This window comes from Betta splendens, chromosome 22, assembly GCF_900634795.4.
Source record: "Betta splendens chromosome 22, fBetSpl5.4, whole genome shotgun sequence".
Lineage (NCBI taxonomy): Eukaryota > Metazoa > Chordata > Actinopteri > Anabantiformes > Osphronemidae > Betta > Betta splendens.
Window position 1 is genome coordinate 76,690 of NC_040900.2, and position 12,203 is coordinate 88,892.

The window sequence follows — 12,203 nt, forward strand, 5'->3', positions numbered from 1 at the left end:
TTTGTCATTCTGAATAAATTAGAACATTAGAACATATATTATTCCAGAACGTGTAATTAGTGGTGATGTTGAGATCAGAATTAAGTATTGATTTTAGCTTTTGGTATTCTAAGAAATTGGCACTAGTGATTTCATAGTGGGACACTAATTCTTCGAAAGAGGTAAACTTTTCTCTTGTGAAAACATGTTTCAGATGTGTTATCCCTTTGGTATGCCAAGTTGGAAAGTGTATTGCCTTTTTGTTTTGCATGATGTCTGGATTGTTCCAAAGAGGTGTGTTTTGGCAAAGAGTAAGCGGAGACCCATTAATTTTGGTGCTGATAAAGGGCAGATCTGCAACTTTAATAGGTTTGTTCAATGTCTATCCAGGAAGAGTCTGCTGGCATGGGTTTTATCCATTTGTGGATTTGGTTCAGTCTATTGGCAAGAAAATAGTGGTGGAAGTAAGGTATTTCTAGGCCGCCGCAGCTTCTGGATTTTTGAAGAGTTTTTAAACTAATTCGTGGTGGCTTGGTTTTCCACAGAAACTGTGAGATGTATGAGTCTAATGTCTTAAACCACACCTGGGCTGGCTGAGTTGGAATCATTGAGAATATGTAATTAATGTCAAAGATTTACTGATTTGACAGTGGATCACTGGTACAAGATTTGCAATAAAGTCAATGAAAAACTTAGATCTTCACGAAAACTTGACCCTGAGATGTACCGTGCTGGTTTCTCCAAATAAATTCATTGAATTGATGTATTCTGTTGTGGTTTTGTTCTGCGCATCTGATTGATGATCAGATGTTTGATTAGCCTAGCTAAACAGAATGCTCATTGTTTGGTGAAGACGCTTTTTTGTGTCATTCTAACTGGCACGGTAAACAAAACATTCAAAAGGAAGGAAGGAGGAAACATTCAAAAGAGATTTGTTTAAAAAGCTGTGGGTGGGAAGTTGTGTGCTTTAACCACTAGGCTCTTTTCAAGTGATGGATCTCTGAAGAATTTTCTGTTTAAGTAGTTCACAATTATATCTGGGTCTCATGACTCAGATGAGGTTGCCTGAAAGTTGAGTCATGAATCGACTGATTCTGTCAACATTTCACATCAGGTAACAGCCCTGCAGGAGTCTGATGCTTTGGGGGGGAAGGGGGTGGTATGAAACCAATCTAAATAGTGGTGTGGATTTGTCGTTCTGTCTGAAAAGGGGCTCTTTATTGTTATGTTAATCTAACTTGATTAGAAGATTAAAATTTTCTTTTTAATTTAAAACAGCTCCCGAAGCAGGCAGATTGACACACACTACATCCAAGTGAATATGGCCAAATATATACAGTAGAATGAGAATTTAGAAATTTCATTAGGTACATTTGTAGTGTCCAACTACAACTAACTAAGTCCAATTCAACCTAATACACCCAGTAACTGATAAACCTCCAGAAGGTAGTTTGGCAGCTGTGGCAGCTTGAGCTGCCGATGCTTATCCATCCATCCATTTTCTGAACCGCTTACTCCCTAGTGCGGGGTCACGGGGGTGCTGGAGCCTATCCCAGCTGGCTACGGGCGAGAGGCAGGGTACACCCTGGACGGGTCGCCAGTCCATTGCAGGGCAACACATAGACAGACAACCATTCACACACACACTCACACCTACGGGCAATGGAGAGAAGCCAATCAACCTAATGCACGTCTTTGGACTGTGGGAGGAAGCCGGAGAACCCGGAGAGAACCCACGCAAACACGGGGAGAACGTGCAAACTTCACACAAAAAGGCACCAGGGCCGCCTCCAGGAATCGAACCCAGAACCTTCCTGCTATGAGGCGACAGTGCTACCCACCACACCACCGTGCCGCTTGCTTATCTAAAGTGCTTATCTAAAATTAAAAAAGTAAGTACCACATTCAACTCTGACATTAAGTCAACTTTTCAAGTTTTCTCAACTTTTTAGTTGACTGTTTAGACAGACTATTGTCTGTCTGTCTGTCTGCCCTAAACAGTGTAGAACTGACATTATCAAATCTATCTTCTCAGAACTGTGCCTATACTTGGTATTTGACTCTAAATATACAGGTCAGATACTAAAACCGCCACCTTTTGGTTTGACCCTGGAATTGCGTCTTTGGTGCTAAAAATGAGGGTGGCCTCATTACCATTTTTAACACCTTCCCCAGACAGACCAATGAGGGGTGCTGGAGACCATCGCCTCATGAGTGTGTGATGAGTGTGTGATCAGACAGTCGACTAAAATCAGTAAAAATGAACCGCTCCAGCTTTTCTATGGTGTTGCTATATATTGTCTATTTATTTATGGGGTGCCAAATGTAAAAGGAGCACCTATAACTACTTTTCTCACATTTAACTAAATGACACAACATGTTTTCTCACATTTAGTTAAATGTGCAAAAGTCTAAATGTAAATGTTAAATGTTAAATGTAAATGTTAAATGTAAGTGTTAAATGTAAATGTTAAATGTTAAATGTAAGTGTTAAATGTTAAATGTCAAATGATCGGCGAGTGCAAGACTGAATATTCATGAATGTGCAAGTAGACTAAATAGAATAGAATGCCTTTATTAGTCCCACAGTGGGGAAATTCCTGTGGAATTCCTGTGCTTCCAGTGGAAGCAATTGCAGTACAAACAATAAGAAACACATGCACATACAGTGGCACACAGTACAACCTTGCTGGAATTTTTTCTTGGGTTCATCAGGACAGATAGATAAGGTCGGAAAGCAGACAGTGAGACTGTAAGGTGGGGTGGGAGGGGGTGTATCTGCATCAGTGTAGTGAGGTGTTGTTTATAGAAGTATGACCGAGGCCGACCAAGATGTTTACAGGTCAGTCCAACAGTTGTACTTGAAGGGAGTCACAACAGGGGAAGAGGATAGATAGTGTCAGGGAACGGCAGAGGGAGGACCCAAATGCACAGTGCTGAGACGGCAGACAGATGGTAAGTTCAAGGGTTTTAATACAGTTTTCGTAGTCACAGACAGTCCAGGTCATGCACGGATAAACAACCAGATTGAAGTACGGGAGGGGCAGGCGTGATTGGTTCCAATAGCAGTCGTGGGTCAAAACCAGAGGGCTCAGATTTCCAGGTTTCAATCAACAGACTAAGGCAGTTCCAGTAACAGGCAGAGTTTAGCAATAGAGACAACAGGTTTACAGTACCTGTCAGGATCAGACGAGAAGCGGTCGTCAGGAACACGGAAACAGGTCGGCAACGGGATGAGCTGAACGAGCGAAATGCTGGAAAGCGGAGTCATGGATTCACTAACGACGATCTGGCAACTGGCTATGGTAAGTACTGGTGGTTAAATACAGAAGAGTGATTAGTTAAATTACTGACAGGTGTGCATGGTGAACCGGGAGTGACAGGAAACAGCTGTGATCTGGGGGAAACAGGAAGTCCATCAAAATAAAAGACCGGAACAAGAACATGACCACATGGATAAAACTCAGACCTTTCAACATAAGTCTGGAAATAAAACCAAAACCTGACCGTACCCCTCACCCTAGGGCGTCTACCACGGCGCCCACGGAGGCCCCACAAATCAGGGCGGATGGAGGGTGGTCACAGGAGGAGGGACCGAATCCGAAAAAACTCCCCACAAAAACATTAAACGCTCAGCTTAGACAGACCAGAAAAACCCACCCGAAAACAAAACATGACTCAGACCAACACACAAGAGTCCACATTACATGAAAAACAAGGTCCAAACTGTCCTCTCACGGGGGATGGTGGCGCCGAGAGGTCCTGCCCAGTCGCTGGGGCAGAGTGGCACACCCAGTGCCCAAAGACTGGGCTAGCGTCCCAGGAGGCCGACGTCTCCACAAGATGCCTCCCATGACCCAACATGACCGACGACGTCCTCCAGGCGGTCGAAGCATCCGGAGGCCGAGGGGTCGAGGTGGCTGGTGACGGTAGATACCGTACCACCGTCGCGGCAGGCGACTGCATCCTCCAGGCGACTGCATCCTCCAGGCGGTGAGCTGCCCCAGAGGCAGGGCAGCCGAGGTGGCCGACGACGCAGGAGGCAGCGCCACCCCTGCGACAGGCTGCGCTAAGGACGAGACCACCAGTCCGTCGGACGAGATGAGAGCCAGCGATGAGCCGGAACCAGAGACGATGACGGCCGAGAAGCCGGAACCAGTACCGGAGACGATGACAGACGAGAAGACAAAGCCAGGACCAGAGATGATGACAGGACCGGAGATAAAGACAGACGTGGAGACGGAGCCGGGACCAATCTTCCGATAAAGCAGGGCACCACCAAAGCCAATCATAAGTAGGCCTGTTATCAAAGTCCAAAATATGAATAGATCCTCTGCATCCTCGATGGACCAGACACACGGGGCACCAGGAATCCCACGCGTCCCGCACGTAGCCGGAGGCAAAAGTGGAGTGGTTCTCCCGGAGATTCTTTCCTTTGTGAAAACATTTTGTCCGATGCGCTGAGTGACCAGTTGATTACGGGAGGGAGTCGGAGCTGGAGGCCATGATGGCTTTGACTTTGGGTTTCTCTCCAGTATTGTCATCCACCGATCTAAAGTCAGATGTGGGCGGAGCTATGCGTACTGTTTGAGGTCTTTTAGTCTGCGTCACTGATCTAGGATCATAGAGGGTGGAGTCTACTTAAATATTCAGTTCGATCATTTAACATTTACATTTAATATTTTACGTTTAAATTTAACATTTACATTCACGTTTAACATTTAACGATTACTTCTAAGTCATTTCATCATAAAGGTAATAAACGGTATTATACAAAGACGTGCTTTAAATTACTGTAAACACATCCAATCATTACTGTGTTGTTTTTTATTTCAACACCATTGACACTAAACGTATTTTTGTAGTAATGAAGCTAGTAACATTATGATCATTATTCATTCCCGTCCTAACAATCAGTTGGTGGTTTCACTAGACTACACTAGTTACTGGTCCTGCTCTTACTGTGATTCAGTTCATGGCCATGAAATGACATTCATCAACAGATGGTTCAACAAAGAACTAATTAATTATAGTTACATAAAATAAAATAAAACCAAACTGTGTTTTTCCCTTGATTTTATTGTCACACATGAACAAAAATTCAAACTGTGCAAATGATGAAGTCTTGATGCTTAGAAATTCACAGACCACAGAGGAACTCCAATTCTCCACTGGACTCCCAGTTTGTCATAAATTCTAAAACTAAATTGTTCTCATTGAAACTCAGATTGAGAGTTTGGACCACAGTAAACCTGACCCAGTTTAGTATCGCTCTGGTTTGTCCTGGTTTGGGATTGTGAAACCTGCAGGCTAGCAGCATCAAACCTCAGCATTCTGTGCAAAAATCAAATTCAATTTTCTGAATTCAACTTTAATTTGACTGTTACAGGCCGAGTTTGGGTTAATTAGTTGTTTCAGTCAGTAGCCAACCCCGGCTTTCTGGGATATGAAATGAAAGAAACCAATCATCTCTCCCCAGCAGTGCTTTTACTGGTTTACACTGGGCACTGCAGGTCTATTGGATCTGTCTCAGTTTGATCGAGTTTTCAGAGGCCCTCTGTGGCTGAGGTGGGTTTCCCAGCATGCCTTGGTAAACAGATAAACAGTAAGTAAAATTAAAGCTCGATGCATGGCATCAATAACAAGCAGCAATACCATCCTGGCTGAGGTTGCCATGTTTGCTTTGATTACATCATCACAGTGATATCACAGTACCACTGACTGATCCACACACACACACACACACACACACACCCACGCACGCACGCACACACGCACTCAATCTAGTCCATCAGCCAATCGCAAGAGGATCCATCCTCCCAGTTCTTCTCTGACTAATCTCCTTTGGTGAAGTCAGACTTTTCCTTGCCATTGGGCTTTATTCCTCGGGGCTTGGACAGGTGAACAGTTCTCAAACCAGCAAGGTCCGACCAGTCGCAATGTCATGGGTCAGGGAGGTCAGAGGTATCTACGGTAACCTATGGTAACCAATCAACATGTTTGATCATAATTTCAAATAATCAGCTGGCCCCCAGACTTCAGCAGCCTGTCCTCACCTTGATAAAAATGGTGTCATCTTTGATGTAGCTGCCTGTCTCCAGGACACTCTGGGACACAAACAGAGGACAGCCAGAGGCGATGTTCATCTCTGCTTGAGGACGTCTGAAGCTGCTGCTGTTAGGATCTGGTTTAAAAGCATCACCCAGGTGTTTCCTGGATGGACCCTGGTCCATCAGCATCAGAGTCACCTGACAGAAACAGAGTTAGTGGAACCTGCATGGACACAAACCAGAATGGCTGATTACACCCTAACCACAGTAACATGCACCTTCTGTTTGAAAGGCCATGGCAGCAAAGCATCGTACTCGCCCCTCATCACCACAAAGAACAGCGACAGGTGTGTCCCTTTGCCCATCCCGTCTCCATTCAGGTAAACCCGGGCGCACATCTTGTATCCAAAGTATCCGGTGTAAAATGGCTGTGAATACAGAGACAGCGTTTTAGCTGCCACCGCTTCCTGTTTCCGTCTCTTGTAATCCCGGATTTTCCAGATCAGAGTCCCATTGTAACTTGCGGTCTCCAACACCTGGAAGCGCAGGTCCATGTCTGCCAGTCGAATCTCGTGGACACTCAGCATGTCATCATGGCGACTGAGCTGTGTTTCCAGGGATGCTGCAGAAAGGAGGACATTCATTATTGTCTGTGTGTGTCCCAACTGCTTCGATACTGATCCCCAAATCTCTACCAGTGGTTAATCGTGCGAAGACCCCTTTTTAACACTCAGCCTGTGTTTTGGTACCTAGAGTGTGTGTGGCGGACCCAGTTCCGCTGCGCCCCCCTTGTTCCAAAGCATTCAGCCTTGTCCGTACGTTCTCCAGTGTTCCCCTTAGGTTCTCCACCTCGTCTCTGAACTGACGAAGAGCACGGACCTCCAGCTCCACCTCCATCAGTTTCTCTGAGTGAGAGCTCATCAGTTTCTACCAGCACGCAGAGATAAGCAAAATCAGATACCCAGTCTCCATCCCTAACAAAGTCCAGACATAAAATGTGTCCTGTCTAACCTAGCTAATACTAGTACCTGCATGGTGGCCAGTTTCTGCTCCATCTGCCGGTTCTTCTCTTTCAGCTCTTCGTTTTGATTTTCCAGTTCGGACAGACGGTTGCTCAGAGCCGGGAGCACTTTATATCTCTCCAGCATCTCACTCTTAACATCCTCGACCTGAAAACCAGGCAAATTAATGTGCTGAACAGTCTAAGCGCATTGCCATGGCAACCCAGCTTTAGTTCTTATTGTTACCTTTTTCTCCAAAGAGGAGTTCCTACTGGCCATTATTCTCAGGTGTTCAGCTGCAAACGTGGACTCGTGTTGCCTCATGTCCTGGTTCAAACCCTGACATACAAACAAAGAAAGCATTAACATAATGTACCTAAACTGTGTCCTACACATTTTAAGTGAGAGTTAATACCTTGAAGGTGCATCCATAGCGGTGAAACTGACAGCTCACCTGAGCTTTGGGACAGTCGTGTTGGTGACTGGACAACTAAAAACACAACATCACTAATTCTCATCATCACCAACAGGGATGAACCTAAACCAAAGTCGGATAGCACAGACGGAGACAGTACCTCACTCCGGGGCAGAGAGGAGAAGGAGCAGTGGTTGGGACATGACACTGGGAATGCTGGACACACCGTCTCCTTGTGTTTCTGAAAGCAGACAACTTTTACCTGGACTGTTCTAATCTAAAACTGTCCCACTGGACAAGTGTCATGTGTTACCTGCAGCTCAGTCAGAGGCATCTTGGTCATGCAGAACTCGCAGGTGGTCTCTCTGTGTTTACATTTCCAGCTCAGGTGGTCAGGAATTTCCTTCCTCATCATTCGCTCTTTACATTTGCCCAAAGGACAGGGAACCTCAAAGAACGGACACACGTTCAGGTGGTCCTACACACAGACATATGAAAAAGAATTCACTGTTAGAGTACAACATGTTCCTGCAGTTTTGATTAGTGAGCAGCTCCTGTATTGCCATAACAAGGTGTTCTCACAGGTATCTGCTGCAGACTCATCTGCTCCTCACAGCCATTGGCTTCACTGCGACAGTAAACTTTCAGACCCATGATCTCCCGATGGCAGCAAACGTCTCTGAAGATCTTAAAAACAAACCACAGGATGCTCATGATGTCACCAACAATATTTTCGTCTCAGGGGTGATGTGATGTCACCGTTGCTCACCTTGTCTTTAAACAGAGGTTCTCTGTCGGCCGGACACACTGGGTTTGGACGACTGTGGGGAGAAAACAGGAAGTGTCCAGCTTCAAAGGCCGAACCAGTGTAAGTGGTACTACTCCTACTACTAGTACAACTACTAAAGGTGGCTGCTGCTATTGCTACTACTACTAGTATACTAGCATATAGTATGTAGTAGTAGTATTATTGGTATACTAGTAGTAATCCAAAAATAATAAAAATGATTTGTCTTCCCACACGCAAACTAGATTAACTAAATAATAATGCAATTAAACGCATCGCGTTATCAATAAAACACACGCCCACTAAACAAACATTTAGGTCTACTGTTTTCAGGCCGCAGATACAAGGCTCTGAGGTGCAGAAGAGCCCACTTTTGACGAAGCCTAATTCCCTCAATCAACAACTCACTAAACCATAGACCCAGATGAACTATGGCATTTTTGCTGTTGCCTATTGGCTTTACTGTTAATATTGTCACGTCTGTTATGATCAGTACTGTTACTGTGCTGTTTCATCTGTCTGTACCATTGTCAAACAAGTGCAGTGTTTATTAACAAGAATTTCCCCTTGAGGACAATGAAGTTGAAAGTAAAATTAGTACTAATACTATAACTAGTATACTAGTAGTCGTACTAGTACTAGTATTCTTAAGTTTTTCGCTGTGTATGGAACCAGTTTGTGGTCATTTATGAGCTGTGGGACACATGACTCCTCTCTGTCCAGACTCCACATTCTTCTCTGCTTCTCTAATTAATGTAAATGTATAACTATTACTATTTAATTGTTAACTAGTAGGATTCACCTGAGGATGCTGCTGATGCAGCTCTGGCAGAATCGGTGTCCACACTCGGTCTGCCGAGGCTGACACAAAACCAGATTACAGTCCTCGCACTGGTATTTGCTCTCTGGAGTATCTACGAAGTGATCTCTGAATCCACCATGAAGGGGCAGAAAACCTGCAGGAAAACCTGAAGTGAAGACACCTGAGATTAGCCACAGCACACCTGAAGCCACCTGCAGAGCCAGCGGGGAGCTCATGAAGGGCTTCACCTTGTGAAGTAGTGGGGTCATTCAGAGGCCAGGAACTGGACGGACGATGAGAGGATGAAGCAATGGGAGGGGCAACTGTAAGGGGCGTGGCCAGGGAGGGCGCCACCTGCTGGAGGGGAATTTGAACCTCCCTCCCGTCAGCACTCCTGCCTGCTGACATGACCTGAGGGGCAGAGAAGAGTTTATTAAAGTTCATTTAAACTAAAAGATTTATGTTTTTCACATGTTAATTAGACAATAAATAAATGTCAATAATGTTTAAAGAGTTTTCTTGTAGAACCTCAACAAGGGTTCATGAGTGATTCAACAAAGAGAATAAAAGTCAATCATTTTAAGCCAATTTTCTGGTAAATGAAGGTTAAATAAAGAACGTGATGAAAAATCTTTGCCAATCCCGTTTTACAGAAACACATCATTTCTTGCCGAAATGATGCAGAACTGAGACCTGCCAAACCAGGTGCTGAACACCTGTCACACCTTTATACACCTTGAAATCTGACCTTTTGCTTTTGAATTATTACTGATTGAGGGGGGGTGCGACAGGGTTTCCTCCCACACAGCAGCTGATCCTGTTTTATAAACTCTGGAAAGTTTCTGGTAAAAACTGTGACGCAGTGAAACTTGATCAGACCCTGAACGCCTCACCACATACACACACATGGATGATGCATGAGACTAACCAGACAGACAAATAGGTCCACTAAGACCACTGTGTGCTCAAACAGGGAGGAAGATGCACATCAGCCGTCCATCATTATCGACATCAAAATGAACACAGGACCGAAACAACCACAAATTATTCTGTCTAGTTCCTGCTTTTTCAGCTGATTAAACATGTGGACCCACACATTACCAACCAAGCCTTCATCTTCATCATCAATCTGACTGTAGGTGTGTAGGACTGACCAAGAACTTCCCCAAGGAGAACCAGGGGCACATCTAGTTGCCCCCGTTTCTTCAGTTACTTGGTCGACCGTCCTGTCTGTGTTCTGTTACTGGTTCAACCATCCTGTTGGTGTCTGTTGTTGTTGCTCTCACTCCAACCAGTCGAGGCAGACGTTCGCAGAGCAGATGATCCTGGTTCTGCTGTTGCTATTACAATTTTATTCATATTTAAAATTTAAATAATGTAATTACAATTTATTGATTTTTTTGTTTTTTCGTGTGCTTGCTCAAAGAGGGGTTGGGCTTTCAATATATTTGTGTAAGGTTGTAATGATTGTAAAGTGCTTTGCAATAACTTTTTAAGAATTTGTGCCATAAAAATATACCTGAATTAAAAGTTCAACTGAACTAAATATATAAAACATCATATGTGATCCAGATTACAATCTATGGGCTGATATACAGGTTGACCAGGATCACCTGGTTGCCACCTGCAGCCACGAGTTCTGTTTCGTCACTGCTGTGGTGTTTGTCAGGTGATAATTTTTACATAGTGGCTGAACCGGTGATTTACAGGAACACGGCTGGAGAAGTGAATGAAAGGAAGTTTTATCTGGAGTATTAGAGCTGGCTCCTCCTTCTGTCTGTCCCAGACACTGGGCTCTACACAATCCCTGTGGGTCAGGACTGCTCCTGACACGGCAGGTCCCCAAGTGTGTGTGTGTGACAAGTGATGTAAACAGCAGATACACAGTAATAGAACCCAGAACGTGCATTTGGTTCCTTTGGTTTCAGTATTTGTTTTCCAGATAAACCCACTTCACCTGTAGCAATTATTGAGCTCCATGTTGGTAATTGTATTTAGTCTGTTTCCATTACATGGATTTTCTCTGGACTGATGTACTTTCGCAGAGACTGAGGAGAACAACTCAGTTTCGATCTTTCTTAAATGTATTTTCATCTGTTTTGAATTTTAATGAAACAGAACAAAGAATACACAAGTTTAAAATCATGTATTATCGCAGTTTCTATGACTTATCGGAAACTGATCCGTGTCAGTTCGACTGAATAATTTCGGTTTTAATTTGACTCGCTCGCTCGATTGGTCTTTGTTTGATTGATCGGGTCTGTCTGTAGTTTCCACCCTTTGTTGATTTAGCGCCTATCAAACCAGACTCTTTAACCTTATTTGCGCCGTTGGTCGGATCCCACCAGATTCGACTCTGACTCCGATGTAAACATGAAAGCTAATTGACTGTTAGCTTCGTCCTGGATTCTGCACTGGAACAAACCGCTAACCTACAGCTAACACGCGGCTAACACCGGGTTCTGCTCAGCTTTTTATACAGCTACTGGGCTGTGTCCAGTTCTACAGGGTCCCTGAAGTCTGTTGAACTTACATGAATCTCCTCCGGAGGCCACAGCTTGGCTCAGCAGCTCCAAGGCTCGGCGGATTCTCTTTGAGATTCAAACAGTGAACCTGCCGCTGCCTCCGAGCCTCCGATTCTCAGATGGACTCCTCATGGTCTGGAATCGGTGTAGGGTTCTCCGCGTTCTTTTGATCCCGTGCCCGTGTAAGTGCGAAAGAAGTCACTGGGATCCAGTTCAGACATTCAGCGGGGGAGAACTGGGGCTGATCACACTGGAAACCCCCTCCGCAGCTTCCGCCCAGGAAATCCCCCAGCAGCCCGGTCAGAGAGCCCGGCCTCCAGGGGGCGCTGCTGTCTGCATGGACGAACCGGCGGTTCTGTAGGATCTCGTTTGGTTTACATTCAATGCAAATGTTCGGACATTGAGCTTCAGTCGAACGAGTCTTGTGTGTACAGGGAGGTTTCACTTTCTCTTTAGTCCTGTCAGTCAGAAGACATAGGCAAGTTTATTGGGTTAGTCCTGGCATGGTTCTGTTCTGGACACAGGCTGGCATCAGTCGTTGATCTTGTGTTTTTCCACTCACCTGTGCCTAAACACAAACCCTCAGAGAGGAACATCTCCTCCTGTGGAAATTGTCAGACTGCTTTTGCCCTTTGACCAAAAAA

General features: G+C 44.8%; 1 protein-coding gene across 2 annotated transcripts; it reads right to left on the minus strand.

The window, feature by feature from the left end:
- Window positions 1-5,038: 5,038 nt before the first annotated feature.
- Window positions 5,039-11,886, minus strand: traf3 (TNF receptor-associated factor 3). 2 transcript variants are annotated; one of them, XM_029138945.3, is made up of 15 exons: window positions 11,568-11,886; window positions 9,283-9,445; window positions 9,035-9,200; window positions 8,215-8,266; window positions 8,028-8,132; window positions 7,759-7,923; window positions 7,606-7,686; window positions 7,446-7,520; window positions 7,277-7,369; window positions 7,058-7,198; window positions 6,779-6,956; window positions 6,566-6,651; window positions 6,308-6,457; window positions 6,036-6,227; window positions 5,039-5,957 (listed from the first exon to the last, which is right to left on the minus strand). In XM_029138945.3, the coding sequence occupies exons 2-15, from the start codon at window positions 9,440-9,442 to the stop codon at window positions 5,922-5,924; spliced, it is 1,680 nt and encodes a 559-aa protein (XP_028994778.1). In that variant the 5' UTR covers window positions 9,443-9,445; window positions 11,568-11,886; the 3' UTR covers window positions 5,039-5,921. The 2 variants fall into 2 exon arrangements, with proteins under 2 accessions (XP_028994778.1, XP_028994777.1); XM_029138944.3 differs by having other exon boundaries at window positions 6,308-6,651.
- Between the last annotated feature and the right edge of the window lie 317 nt (window positions 11,887-12,203).

What these genes read in the sequence shown, in the direction of transcription:
- traf3 (XM_029138944.3), bottom strand. Translation starts at nt 9,442, where the DNA reads ATGTCAGCAGGCAGGAGTGCTGACGGGAGGGAGGTTCAAATTCCCCTC. An exon ending in TGACCCCACTACTTCACAAG is followed by an intron (nt 9,201 to 9,282) that starts GTGAAGCCCTTC and finishes TCTTCACTTCAG; the next exon opens with GTTTTCCTGCAGGTTTTCTG. An exon ending in AGAAACTGGCCACCATGCAG is followed by an intron (nt 6,957 to 7,057) that starts GTACTAGTATTA and finishes GCGTGCTGGTAG; the next exon opens with AAACTGATGAGCTCTCACTC.